At 47.5% G+C, this 14,103-nt stretch overlaps 1 protein-coding gene across 1 annotated transcript in view; it reads left to right on the top strand.

The window, feature by feature from the left end:
• The window catches only part of FBXO38 (F-box protein 38), a 20,803-nt gene extending 16,517 nt beyond the window's left edge, over positions 1–4,286 (top strand). The window contains 5 exon segments of the mRNA XM_009072586.1: positions 579–745; positions 1,803–1,948; positions 2,706–2,809; positions 3,062–3,175; positions 4,108–4,286. Of these exon segments, the coding sequence (XP_009070834.1) occupies positions 579–745; positions 1,803–1,948; positions 2,706–2,809; positions 3,062–3,175; positions 4,108–4,286 (710 nt within the window).
• Positions 4,287–14,103: the final 9,817 nt, after the last annotated feature.

Below are 14,103 nucleotides of genomic sequence, written 5' to 3'. Positions count from 1 at the left end.
ATTGGGTAAATTCCTTTCTGCAGCATCTGCACTCAGTAGGACCTTTTCCTCTGAAATGAGGTAGATCTGCTTAGCAGAGAGTAAAGAAACTACTTCTTTGTTCCAGAATTGTTTCTCAGAACACACTGATTTTGGACCAAAAGTTGGTGCCATGGGCAGTGTTGCTGGAAAGGAAATAGCTTCATTTTACCTTGTGTGGCCTCACTATAATCTCTACCTGATCTGATTCTGAACTCAGTGGTTCCCATTGTGGCAATCCCCAGACCATCTCAGGAGGCTTTGTAAAAGGAAACCGAGGGAGATAAAGGTTATTGTTAGATGGAGTGTGGCATGACCTTCAAAAGGAGCTTTCTTACAAGTTCCCAGATTCAGAGTTTGATCACAGCATGGCAGAATGAACAGCTACTCTGTTCTGTAACAGGCTGGAGTTGCCACCTACCACTTGAGCAGTTCTCTGGGTCTTACACTGCCTGTTTGCCTTCTTTGAGATCTGTCAGCCATGCAGCTCCTGACAGGAGATCCTGAGGTGTGTTCAGGGTCTGTTTCCTGCCTCTGAACCCTTTGTTTGCTGTCTGCAGCCACCAGGTGCCGCGTGCTGAAACACTTGAAGGTGGAAAACGCCCCAGTTGTGAATCGCTTCGACTATGCTCAGTGCAAGAAGCTAAACATGGATCAGGTGCTGGATCAGATCCTCAGGATGCCCCCAGAGAGAAACAGGATCATTTACCTTCGGCCAATGCAGCAGGTACACAGCCAACTTCGGCCTAGCTGTGAACAGACCTGAAGTTCTGCCTCCTTCACTCTTGGCTTTGTGTGGTTTTCCATTGGTGCAACAAATGTAAATGTTAGAATAACACAACTCTGAGAAACTTATTCATTGCAGCTTCAGCCTGTCAGAGCCTTTATTGCACAAGCTGAGCTTGAATGATACTGAATTTTAAGACTGAATCTCCCTCTCCCCAGTGTTCATTGCATTAGAAGAGGCATGGAATTCATTTCAAACTCAGTAACTAAGAGGAGCTGTAAGAACCTCCATGCTACTAATCAGCTTGTAGTGATGTCTGAGCAAAGCATGACACGGGCACAGGTATCTGAAACCTTTAACCCACGTCCTGTTGGATTCAGAGCAGCAGTTGGAGGGTGGAACACTCCTTAGCATCCTCTTCCTGATGCCAAACAGTGTTGCAAGACAGTTGTGGTAGTGGGAGCCACCCTGTCCTCCCCAGATGGTGTGTGGGAGCTGCAGGCAGTGACATTTAGTGAGTTGGTGAGGTCAGTTGAGAAGTGATTAGAGAGCTGAATTTCAGGCCTGGAATGTTGGGTTTTCACTGGATCACTCTTACCAGAGTGTTGTGGTTTGTGCTGTGCTGCTGCTTCTCTCCTGCTTTTTCTGGCTTGCTTGCCAGAGAGGGAAGGCTGATGTGACATCAGAGCCAGCTTTGCTTTGAAAACAGATCTGCTTTAGCTCTTAGGGGACAGTGGGAAGGATATTAGAGGAGAAGCAAAACACCAAACCAGTGACCCCCTCGGCCTAAGTAAGCCAAACTCTGAGAAGTGAAGGGTGTCAGATCATCATGGATGTAATTTTATGATGTTTACTTATTGGAGTTGTGAGACACATCAGAAAATAGACATTTCCCATCAAATTCAACAGCTGAGAAGATGCAAAGCTGCACTAGGAAGGTTTTACTCCAATAAAGTGTGTGTGTTGCCTCGGGATTTGGGGGTTTGGTGGGTGTCTGTCTAAAATCACCTCTCTTTGTTTCTCTTGGTCACAAGTCCTTGTTTGCTGCTTCTCCCAGGTTGACACGCTGACTCTGGAGCAGAAGATATTCAGTGGCCCTTACCCCTACCACATCTGCATCATCCACGAGTTCAGCAACCCTCCCAACGTCCGCAACAAGGTGCGCGTGCGCAGCTGGATGGACACCATCGCCAACATCAACCAGTGAGTGCTGCCCTGCAGGGCTGCAGCCTCAGCCTGCTGCTCCCTGGGCCAAACCAAGGGAGAAAGGGTTAGTGACTAGTGCAGGGTGAGTTTGAGGTGGTGCCACGTGGAGTTTTAATGTCAGGATGCATCGAACGCAAAACACAGGTATAAACCTCCCCACGTGGAAATAGTGTCAATTCTCCAGCAATAATCCTGTGTTTCATCATACAGTTCATCCTGTGATTCATTATACAGTTTATCCTGTGTTTCATCCAGCACTGAAGTAGCTGGGATATGGCTGAGAAGTATCTTCAAATCTGAGAGCAAGTTACTTTACAAGAGAAGAGCGATTTGCTCCAAGAACTAGTATTAGTTTCTGCAGAAGATGATCAGTCAGTATGAGCTCCTTAAAATTCCCAGCAGCAACAGGGAACTGTGCACAGTGGCTCTCATTCAGCTGATCTAAACCAGTATGTTTGTTGTGCTGCTGTTTCACTAAAATTACTAAGAGAACAGATTCACTTCTGAAGTTTGGTTTAGTTGCAACTGTGCTGGATTGTTGCTTGCAGATAAAGGTGTGCTCAAAGGTTTCATTGGTTTCTCACCCAAACTGAAGCTATTGGCTGTGGTTGCTGTCCAAAGCCAAGGGATTGATCCTGAGTGGGTGTTTGGAGGAGTGTTTCTGTGGATTCAGGCTCGTTAAAGGAAAGGTGGTGTGGTAGGGTTTCCCATTTCTCATCACCACTGGCTGCAATCTCTTTATCCTTCCCCCTAGAGAGCTGATTAAATATGAATTCTTCCCTGAAGCTACACGAACTGAGGAGGACCTGAAGAAATACACTAAGTACCCTTGGGGACGAGATATTTACACTCTAGAAGGTGAGTGTTTATGGAGAGCTGAAGGCTGATGTTCAGCCTCCTGCTCAGATTAGTAGCTTTGCATCATTACAAGAGAGATGGATAATAATTCTTGTGAGGAGAGTGGAGGAGTTTTGGCAGAGTGGGGAAATGTAGTGAGGAGATACTTTTCCTGCATTAGAGTGACCATTCTATGTGCCAGTTAAGTGTACTTGCTGAAGAGTGCTGATGCTGCTGGAGTCCTCTGTGGATCCTCATCTTTGTGTCTTGCAGGTATTGTGGATGGTGCTCCTTACTCCATGATCACTGACTTCCCGTGGCTGAGGTCCCTGAGAACAGCAGAGCCAAACAGCTATGCGAGATACGACTTTGAGGATGATGAGAGAAGTGAGTAATCAGTCTTGTTGTGTTCAGATAACTTGTTGCTTGGCCCCAAGCTGACAATGCACTCCTTTATTATTCAGTGTTGTAGTTCTTAGGCTGGTTTTGGTAGATGACAAATAACTCCCTGTAGCAGTGCTGGGAGCTGGCTGAGGAGTCCCGCAGGGGAGAGGACCATAGTACTACAGGAGTGTATTGACCAGCTGAGATACAAAATCAGAGAGAAAATCTGGTGCTTAGCCTGGGATTCCCTTCACTCACAGACACATTGGACTTGGTGTACATCACATGAGCACATCACCCCTCACTTAAAAAAGGCCATTGAGGCACTGGAGTGAGTCTAGCCAAGGGCAACGAGGGCAGCAAAGGGCTGCAGCACATGGGGAAGGGCTGAGTTGAGATTGGTTAGCCTGGACAAGAGGCTCAGGGGTGACCTCATGGCTCTCTCCACCTCATTGACAGGGTTGGAGAGAGGTGAAGGATGTGTGTCCTGCCATGGCTGCAGGGAGAGGACTAGAGGGAATGGCCTTGAGCTGAGCCAGGGCAGTGTCAGATTGGATGTTCTGAGAAATATTTTCCCTGTGAGGGTGTTCAGGCACTGGGATATTGCCCAGGGAGGTGGTGGAGTCACCATCCCTGGAGGTGTTTAAGAGGCACCTGGATCTGGTGCTGGAGGATCTGGTTTAGGGGTTTCAGCAGTGACAGGTTAATGGTTGAACTGGATGATCTTAGAGGTCTCCTCCAACTCTGATGATTCTGACTCTACTGAAAGGTTTAAGTGCAAGGCAGACAAACCACCTCCTGTGCTGGAGTAATGCTGCTGAGACGTGGCCACTCAGGAAAGAGGGTTGTTTGTTCTCCAAGACTTAACACCAACCAGATTTCCTGTGAGTTTCTCCACATGTGTAATAGCTCTCACTGTCTCCTGCCTTCCCCAGCCACCATCTATGCCCCCAGGAGGAAGGGGCAGCTCTCTGCTGATATCTGCATGGAGACCATCGGGGAGGAGATCTCGGAGCTGCGGCAGATGAAGAAGGGAGTGTTCCAGCGCGTCGTGGCCATCTTCATCCACTACTGTGATGTCAACGGGGAGCCCGTGGAGGATGACTACATCTGAGGGGCTGCTCCCCCTGCCCCACAGCCCATCAGCCTCCCCCAGGCCTGCCTGGCACTGCTGGCCAAGAAAAGCAGGTGGATTCCTTCCGAATGCAAAGCATTTCCTCAAAAACACATAACTCGGCAGTTGCTCTCACACAGTTTGGAAAAAAAGATGTAGTTAAATGTATAATGAAAAGTAAAAAATTGTATACTAAGATTTGTACATAGAGGAAATGAAAAAAAAACAAACTTCCTAATACTGAGACTTTATTTCATATGTTTATACAATTTAATTTAAATCCCATTAAATGAAGGCCAATAATTAGGAACAGGGAAGAACATTTGAACTTTTTCAGCCCATGCAATTCATAGGAGTATTTTTTTTTTCTTACAAACAGAATTCCATTTGCTGTGTTCAAAAGAGTCATCAGAGTCTCTTTTAATCTGTGCCTTTTTCTTCAGCATTTAAGAGTCCAGTCTGAGTAAACCTGTTGAGCACAATCTTTGTGTCCTGTGTGCATTTTTCAAAGGGACAGATCATTCCACAGCTGTTGCAGAGAAGGCCAGAAAAGGCAGAAAAAAATGTAGCGAAGTTGGTGATCTGTGGTAGTTTCTAGAGGTATCAAGAGCATTTTGGGGGGAGGCAAACCCCCACATTTAGCACCTTGGAGGCAGGAGAGATGTTCTGAAGCATTTTGTACTGTTAGGTTTCATTTGAATAGTGTATTTGACTCTGTACTATGACCAGAAAGTTGCTAATTGTTGGTTCCACTCTCTCTAACATGAGTCTACACATGGCTGTGAGTTGAATCTGCCCTTCAGACAGGCAGAAAAGGGGATAATGTGTAACTACTTGGTTCTGGCTGTGTCACCACAGCCCCATCTGACCCACCCAGGGAGCACTGGGGATGCTTCATGCTCACTCCTGAATGCACATTGTCCACATGGTCAGTAAAACTGCTGCTATTTGCCCCTGAACGTGTGTGTGTTGTGTACTGAACTCTGCTTCCCACTGCTGTGTAGGCCCAGGCTTTGCTGCCAGTTTTGAAGACCAGTTTGCTTCCCTGGGGAGTGTCTGCATTCCCAACTGTGGAACTGCCTCTTGAATTCCCAACTGTGCCTGCACAGAGGCAGCTCAGGTGTGCCAGGCCATCCTCTCTGGCCTGATGTCTCACCATGCTGCAGTTACCAGCCTAAAAACTGGCACTTCCTTAAGTTTCTGTGACAAAAGCCTTGGACCAGGTGAGTTCATACCATTGTGGGATTTTGCACATCCCAGTGATGGTAATTCTCCCCACTTTGCATCATTTTGTGCTGCCAGTAATGGGGATTTGGGGCTTGGGTTAGTGTAATTAGCTGGGAGGATTAAGGCAGTAGACATTCAGGAGGAATTTCCTCATGGAAAGGGCTGTGAGGCATTGGAACTGCCCAGGGAGGTGGTGGAGTCACCATCCCTGGAGGTGTCCAAGGAATGACTGAATGTGGCACTCAGTGCTCTCTTCTAGTTGACAAGGTGGTGATGGGTCACAGCTTGGACTCAGTGGTCTTGGAGGTCTTTTCCTAAATGGTTCTGGGTGTGTTTGAGTTAAGGACTTCCCATGCATCCCTACACACACCCCTCAGGTCCAGCACTCCAGGCCCTCAGTTTGCCCTGGGAGCCCTTCTGAGCTCTCACCCTGCAATGTGCTGTGCTGCAAAACAGGTGGAACTTGTCTTCATTTTGAAGCCACTGTGGTAAATGTTTCCATTTCTTCCTGTGCCTACATAGGCATCAGCTCCTGGAGTAGCAGCAGGTCTTGTCCATGACTGAACTCAATGAAAAGGGTTTGAGGATTTCCTGAGGGCATTTTGCTAATTGTTCTGCTGAGAGAGTTTCTCCTTTTTCTCTCGTTGCCCTCTCCGAGACTAAAAACTGTACTGAAAGGACTGAAGGATAAATGGGAAAGGACATTTCCCCACAAGGATTCCTCTGTCTGCATGGTGTTTATGAGCATGACCTGCTGGTACACTTGGGCTGCAGCCACATAGCCACACATCTCACTGAGCAGCACAGCTGCTCAGTGCCTGAAGCACTGACATTTAGGGAGTGTGCAGCATCCACTTACTGCTCTGCATCCCTCCAGACAGTCCTAAACTTCAGCTAATTGAAGTGTATGGGCTCTCCTCACCCTTCCTGGAGCTGCTGTGAGGGGTGTGCTGCTTCCCACTGCTGAGTTGGCTGTTAGGGCTCTGAGTTTGACTTTGAGTGCAACCCTACCATGGTTACCAGTCCATGGCACTAAGTGTCACATCCAGTCTCATATTGAAAACCTCTAGGGCTGGTGACTCCACCACCTCCCTGGGCAGCACATTCCATGGAGAAATTCCTCCTGATGTCCAACCTGACCCTCCCCTGGCACAGCTTGAGGCTGTTTCCCCTATTCCTGTCACTAGCTACCTGAAAAGAAGAGGCTAAACCTCACCTGGCTCCAACCTCCTCTCAGAGCTGTAGAAAAATCAATTGTCCCTCTCTGTTGCAGCTGTTGGAGTATCTTGCAAGGCAGGTGGAAGGTTCAGCTTGGTCACATCTCATGTTTTGAGTGCAAACAGCACAAGAGAAGAGCAGGAGTTGGAGTTCAGTGCAGTGTACATAGAAGAACTTTTATTTTTAGAAGCAGCCAATGCATTACACATTACTCAGCACGGCAAAGGCTCTGCCACCACGAGCCAAGGTGCTCAGTGGGAAGCTGAGCTCCCAGGCCACAGGAGCAGCTACCTCCAGCCAAGGCCATCGAGTCCAGGTCCTTTTCCATGGCCCTTCTGCCACCACTGGTGGCACACAGTGCCATTTGCTGTGTCCACAAAGCTTTGCTGAGATTATTGACTGCTTAATCAGGAGCTGTCAGGTGGTTCATGGCAGGTTTGCAGGGCCCAGTGAGCATTGGTCAGAGATGACACAGGACATGGACATTTCCTGTTGGTATCTCATTCAAACACAGTGTTTGGAACTGGAGCCTTTTTGCTGTTGCCCATTTTGGCTAGTGAGCTGCTGCTCCCATTGGCAGAGCCTTTGGAATGTTGCCCATGAGTCAATTGTCAGGTTGAGGAATTCATTTTAAATTAAGAGATCTATTACTAATGCACATAAAAATAGAAGAGAAAGCAACACCTGAAGGACCACAGCAGAAACAAAGAACAGCATCACTGTAGCATCCCCATGCTGCTGGTTTCATAGCACTCCAAGGGATTTCACACAGGGTTTTGATGCCTTTTAGTGGGGACAGAGAAAAGCTTTTGGGGTGGGGGTCTCTTTGAGAAGTTTGATACAAGACAACCTGTTCTGCAGCTTTGTGTGCCCAAATCCCACCAATCCCTGTGGACACTCCCATGGGTGAGGACCAGAGGGCTGAGGCAGCTCTGGATGGATTTTTTTTTCAGCCTTTCAATAATGGCTTTGTTTTCACTCACTGCTTTGTTTGGGTGTCAGTACTAGAGTTAAGTGTGCTCTATTGGAATCAGAACCCTGGAAAAGCAGGTCATGGCCAAACTGGTGCTGCTGATGAACCAGGAGCTGCCTCAAACTCTCCCCCCTCTCTTCTCACATCACTCCTGCTCCTCCCAGCACAGACACCACCAGTTTGTCTCCCTAAGTGCCAGAAATTTCTGCTTTGGGAAGTGTCAGGTCTTCTCATCAGGGCAATTCCTGCCCAGTGTCCTTTGGAATCTTGAAGGAAGGTGATGTGAAGCTTTACCAGTGACTTGTATGTGGAGGAAGTGTTTAAGGAGGTCAGACCCCATGGCAAGGAAGTTAGTTGTTCCTGTCATGCACAACTGTTTTTCCTGCTGGAAACACCTCTGTTTGCTCACAGCAGGATCTGTCTGTTTGCAGTAAATACCTGTCACATAGCAACAAATATTACTAAATAATAACAATACATATCATGTTTAGCTCCTGAGTCTAGAAGCTTTTAATGAAAAAACCACATGTTCCTGATAAAAAATAATAAATAATGTCACCTTTTCTTTTTACATTAAAAATATCTGTACAGGATTACACAGTATGGCAAAGTACAATTGTATTGTCTAGGCTCGGGAGGCAGCTCTGGGTTAGAGCTTCACCTAAAAAGGGGAGAGGCTTTTAGTCTTGGATCTGCATATTTCCTACTGCATGACAATCCTTCTCCCCAGGCTGGAGAGTCTGCAGCCTTGCCCACCCTTTCCATGCATGGGTGGAATCAGCTCACAGGGAACGTGGCAACATCTACATGCAGGAAGCAGCTGAGGACTGAGATCTTTGTGAGCAGATGTGCAGATGGTGATGTTTGTCTGAAAGTCTTCAAACCTCTTGCCTCAACTGGAAGAGACCAGAAACGGATACAAAAATAAAGGTGGAAGATGTAAGTAGAAGTTTCTCTTCTTAATGCAGCTAGAAAAGCTTTTTAGATGGTGTGTTTCTTCAAGATGGCACTTAGTGATCTGGTACAGACTAATTCTGCCTCTTGGCCAACCTTTCTGCTGAGTGACAATGCCCAGAGCTGCTCAGATGAGGACAGCACTGGCAGCTTGTTGGGTCTGAGGGCACATCCCACCCAGTCTCTGGCTGGCAGGGGATGGCCTGGAGCAGAGCCTGTTGAGGTCCAGTGGCTCTGTAGGTCCCACTGCAGCTTGGCAGGCTCTCTGCACCTCCCTGGAGTCTTGCACAAGGAACCTGGCCAGGAAACACAATGAAAGCATTTACAAAGCAAGCTCTGCAGACTCAGGTGGAGCAGCAGCTCGTGCAGACCTGTCCCCAGGAGCTATAGTCAAAGGGCAAATATCTTCTCTTCTTTTCCTGAAGAAAACGTAGTGCTGTGTCTCTCCTCACCAGCAGGCAGCATCTCCCAGGGAAATCATCACCTTTAGCCTCACATCCTCTCAGGGCTTCAGCCACACCTTGTGATCTGTGAGATTGCAGGACAGAGATGACTTGGCCAGAGATGGCAGCTGGGAAGGAACAGCTCAAGTCCCTGCATTGGGTGGTTTGTGTCCTTATGGACAGAAATCCTCACTCCTGGAGTGAGGCTCAGGCACAGTCACAGTCCAGCTGTCCTTGCAGGAGTCCTGTACCTCCCCATGTCCCACCCATCCCACTTCTGCACTGCCCATCCCTGGGCAGTCAGAGCAGGAGGCTCCATCCACCGCAGATCAATGATTTCTCCACGAGTCCTGCTGCCCATGGACCCTTTGGCTATCCTGAAAGGCATCTGTCCTTCCAGCTGGGCCATTCCTCTGCTAGGACCATGACTAGAAACAGGACTCCTGGGACTCAGGGTCGTTGTGGATGGGAAGTTTCTCATGTTCCTGGTGATGTCCATTGCGTAGCACAGTGTACCTGGGAGTGGGAACATGCAGAGCTGTCAGTGCCAGTTACAAGGATCAGCTAGTCAAGCTAGTGAAAAGCTGCCCTAAAATGAGCTCCTGGAAACCCCAAAGCACATCCCAAGACAGTGTATCTTCCTAGTGTCCAGATCCCACACAAAGCAAAGCAAATCCCTGCTGTGCTCCATGACAGGAAACCAAATCTCCACTTTGATGCAGTCCCTGAAAACCAAACCCTGTTGGTTTTCATGTGTCTAAGGTGAGATGAGAGGAATCCTGACCAAGGAACTAGGAACCACTGTGGGTGGACTAAGCTGAAGACACTTCAGTTAAAGTCTTCAGTGCAAGCAGGTAAGGAATGATGTGAGACCAGCTTAGGGGTTTGCCTTGGTGCACATTCCTAGAGGGATTTCCCCTCTGCTGTGCTGGTTGCAACATGCTCAGCTTTGGCTGCCTCATTGCAGGTCAGAGCGTGCAGATGTATCCACTGAACATACACCCTTAGTACTTTATCTTTAGTAAGGATAATAACTTTATAAATCCACTTTAAACGAGGATAATAAATTAGCAAAAATATGATTGTTCTCCCAACAAGTTACAGACTTGATGCAAGACACAAGAAGAGACATTTTGCACTGAGCAGACACTGTGGTTAGGTGACCATGGAGCATACAAGTCATAATGTTGTTCAAATTTTCTGTACCAAGTCAGAGACAGGACACTGCAGGAGACAACCCACCAAGGAGACCTCTGGCAGGGCAAAATCTCTGCTACACACAGGGATAATATAGAGGATGAGAGCCAGGACAGCTCCATCAACAGGACAGTTTGGAGCAACTCCAGACTGGCTCAGCAGCACAACAGACAGGACTGACAGCTCAGTGCAAACAGGATATCCAAAGAGCCAAACCTTCCTCCTCCTTGTGCAGCAGGCAGAGAGCAGAGGTGCAAGAGCAGCAATAGCAGGAGATGCTGTTTGGTACAGAGATGCAATAAGCTAAAGAGAAGTCATTAAGGTGTCCCAGGATCTCGTGTGGCACAAAGTGTCTGTCTGAAGCCTCTGTCAGTGAGCTCAGCACTTCCAGCTGTTTACCCTGTGGGGAAAGAGGACTGGTAGGAGAGGAGGAAAGAGCATTGGGAGGCAGGGTGTGAAAGCTGCACTGCAGGGGTGATGCTCAGCCACTGGCACAGCAGTCCTGAAAACACTACCAACACCTCCAGGAAGCTGGCAAAGGAATCCTCTGCAGCTGGGATGTGTTCCCAGGGCTCTTTGCAGTTTCCTCCTTCAAATGAGAGTTCACAGCTGGCTGCCAACTGCAGGGCACCAGTTTGGAGTGGGATCAAAGACAGGACTATACCTGCCCTGAATTTGTCCACCCCCCATGCCTTAACTGAGCTCTCTGAAGCATAATCCATTTCTCAGTGTCTATGGGGAGCAAGTTTGGTGCTGCTTCACCTCCAGGAACACACACTTGATATACCTCAGCTCCCACCCCTTGGACCCCCCAAGCACTGGGGGATTTATCTTACAGAGCAAGGAGAAAACAAGGCTCAAACCCTCCACGTGTGGGCTGAACGTTTCGAGAGAAATGTACCGAGTAGGTTTGAGTAATGAAGACAGAATATGTGAGCAGGGAAAAAAAAACCACTACATTAAAAGGTTTAAATGCATTAAATAAATTATCTGCAGCAAATGAATGGCTCACTTTTTCTGCCTCTAATGGGCTCCTTCAGGGGGATTTGTACCTTCTGACATGTTAAGCCACAGAGCTCCATTAGACATTGAGCTCTGCCCTCTGCATCCCACTCCTCCCAGGCCTGGGCACAGTGTTTCTGCCATTTCCCTGGTGGCTTTCCCTGGATCACAACCAGCACCCAGCAGTGCAGCCCTGGCAGGGAGTTGGAGAGCCTGAGAAGGTCTCACAAATAAACACCCACAACTGCCCAAGCAGGAGGAACTTTTGCAGGGGAAGGGAGGAAGTCACAGCCACCCCAACTCTCCATTGAGCTGCTCTTGCTCCCTGTTTAATAGTCCTTTCCCAGTCCATGTGTGCGTTTTATTAATTGCTTCTTTTTCTGGACTAGCAGAAGGTGGTTCCTGCTGTCCTGAATCCTCTGGAGAGCAAGGAGAGGATTTCCAGCTGTCCCTGGGCTGGTTTTGTGCAGGGAGGTACAGAGAATGCAGAGTTTGCACTCTGGTGGTTGCAGCCACATTGTAAGTGGAACTGAACTTCCAAATTGAATAGAGAATTTAAACTTTCCTTAGTCCCCAGTTCATCTTCCCCTGCATTTTCCTTTCTCTCCCAAGGCTGCTCAGTGGTTTCCCCTCTGGAATATCACAGCACCACTCTAGCAGCTTCACACCCAGTGTCATGGCCATTTCTCATAGCTGATCCTTTCACAGGGACTTGGAAGAGAAAGAATAACTAACTCTTGGCTCTCACTTTGGGGTTGCAGCTAACACTCCCTTGACAGAGCAGAGCAGGTTAATGAACACATCACTCCAGACTAAACCCTCCACCATCTGCTCAGTGCCACAATTACCAATGCAAACAACACAATTTGTACAGGCACTAGAAAAGAGAGGGGGAGAGAGAACAGCTTAGGCTGTTTGTTAGCTATCCCAGGCTGTTTGCTAGCTGTCCCACACACTGATGCATTTCCATACTTCACTCCTGTTCCAGGGGCAGGTGGAGAGTCCTTGAATTCTGTGCCTCGTGGCAGTCACTAAGCCACAGCAAACCATTGCTGGACATTAAGGACAGGAAGGGTCTGGTTGGCTTCATTTCCCCATGGCTGTGCTGGGAACACCCAGGGAAGATCACACAGATTGAATTCCTATGGAATAAGCTTTGAGCAGGTTTGCAGCACTCAGGAAAGAGCCTGTGGCATTGGAGTGGCCTCCAGGAACATGGGGCTAAGGGGCAAGATCACAAACCTCTTGTCTCCCTGAGAAGATACATCTGACATTTTTGGAAAAGTGAGAAATCTTGGGAAACAGCCAGACAATTGACAAGTGTAAACAGAAAGTCCAAGGATCTCTAAAGTTTGCTATTTTAACCTGTGACATTTTTCACTTTGAAAGAAGCAAACAAAAACTTCAACTCTGAAACACCCAAAAATGTCCAAATGAAACATGAGTAAAATACATTTTTCCATTTCCATTTTCTGGTGGATAAAAATCAACACCCAGAGGCCAAACAAGATGTATTTTCACAAACCCTTTGCTTTCAATGCAGCTGCACATTCCACCTGCACAAGGTGAGTGCAGAATTGTCCTTTTCCCTCCCAGTTATCAGGTTCACACACTCCATAACACCAAAACCTTCCCAGTACCTTCAGAACCTCTGGCTCAATGAGTCATGTCTGCAGCCACTAAAACAAACTTCTGATTTGCCCATCAGTAGAAAACCATTTAGAAGGAGAAGAACAACAATGCCTACCTACCCACCAGGATTCCTGGGGCAAAATTGAGTCTTTGGGTTGATATGCAGAACAGCATAAATCATTTTCATATGCAATGCTGCAAAAGTGCCAACAGATCTAACCCTTGGAGGGTAAAGAGCTGCTGGTGGTTTTTTTGGGGTGTCTCGTTCATTCCTGACTCTGAGACAGTTTAGGTACTTGGAGGATTTCTTAGCAATAAGGTTTAAGGTTGTTGTGGATCCTCCTTGTGCTGCCTCAGCCTGAGCTGACCCCCAGACTGACCTCTGCACACAGGAGCAAACACCAGTGGCCTGTTCCTCCTCCAGAGTAAAACAATCCTGGGGGAAACATGGAAAAAGCAACAGAAATGCTCTCAACATTTCCAGTTTCCTATTGCAGCTGAATGGTGAAAATCCAGAGCTGGGGAAAACGTTTGGATTGCTAAATTATTTATATGGCCCTGACAGCAATGTTGATTTTCAAGTCCTTTGTAGTCAAATCTAAACACAAATTGCTCTTTGTCTCATGACAAGTGTTTATTTTTCTCACTCTTGAGCAGCTACACTGAATATCTTAATTATCTTTGAATCAAAGAGTGCTGTTCAGACCCTGTGAATTAAGCCCTCAGCATTCCTTACTTGCTTTCAGTTAGAGGTTTGGAAAACATCTGTCTCCAGCACACACCATCCAACCTTCCACATGCTTCCTCACGTTTAAAATGAGCAGAGAGAGCTCCAAGTAAGCAAAGGCCTTGAATGAGGGAAACAAACCACTGGGATAAAAAAGAAAAGAGACTTAGTGTCTGAGAAGTCACAGGAAGCAAAGAAAGCATCTATCAATGTGTGTGTTTTGCTCCTTTCTTCCTCCATCTTTCCATCACCCCTGAAGGATGTTTCCCTCAGCTGAAGTTCACCAGTTCTCCCACCCTTCCAAACCAGCTCTGGCTCTTGCTTGCACTAGTGCAGCTCCTGGACATGTTTCCAGAGGAGTTACAGCTCTTCCTCCCTCCTATTGCTTCCACAGGAGAAACAGCAACTTGGGCACCAAAGGACAGAAACTAAGCTAACATTAAA

This window comes from Acanthisitta chloris, unplaced genomic scaffold (assembly GCF_000695815.1).
Source record: "Acanthisitta chloris isolate BGI_N310 unplaced genomic scaffold, ASM69581v1 scaffold15970, whole genome shotgun sequence".
Taxonomy (NCBI): domain Eukaryota; kingdom Metazoa; phylum Chordata; class Aves; order Passeriformes; family Acanthisittidae; genus Acanthisitta; species Acanthisitta chloris.
Note: the sequence above shows the minus strand (reverse complement) of the source record. Positions and strands in the feature narration are given on the sequence as shown.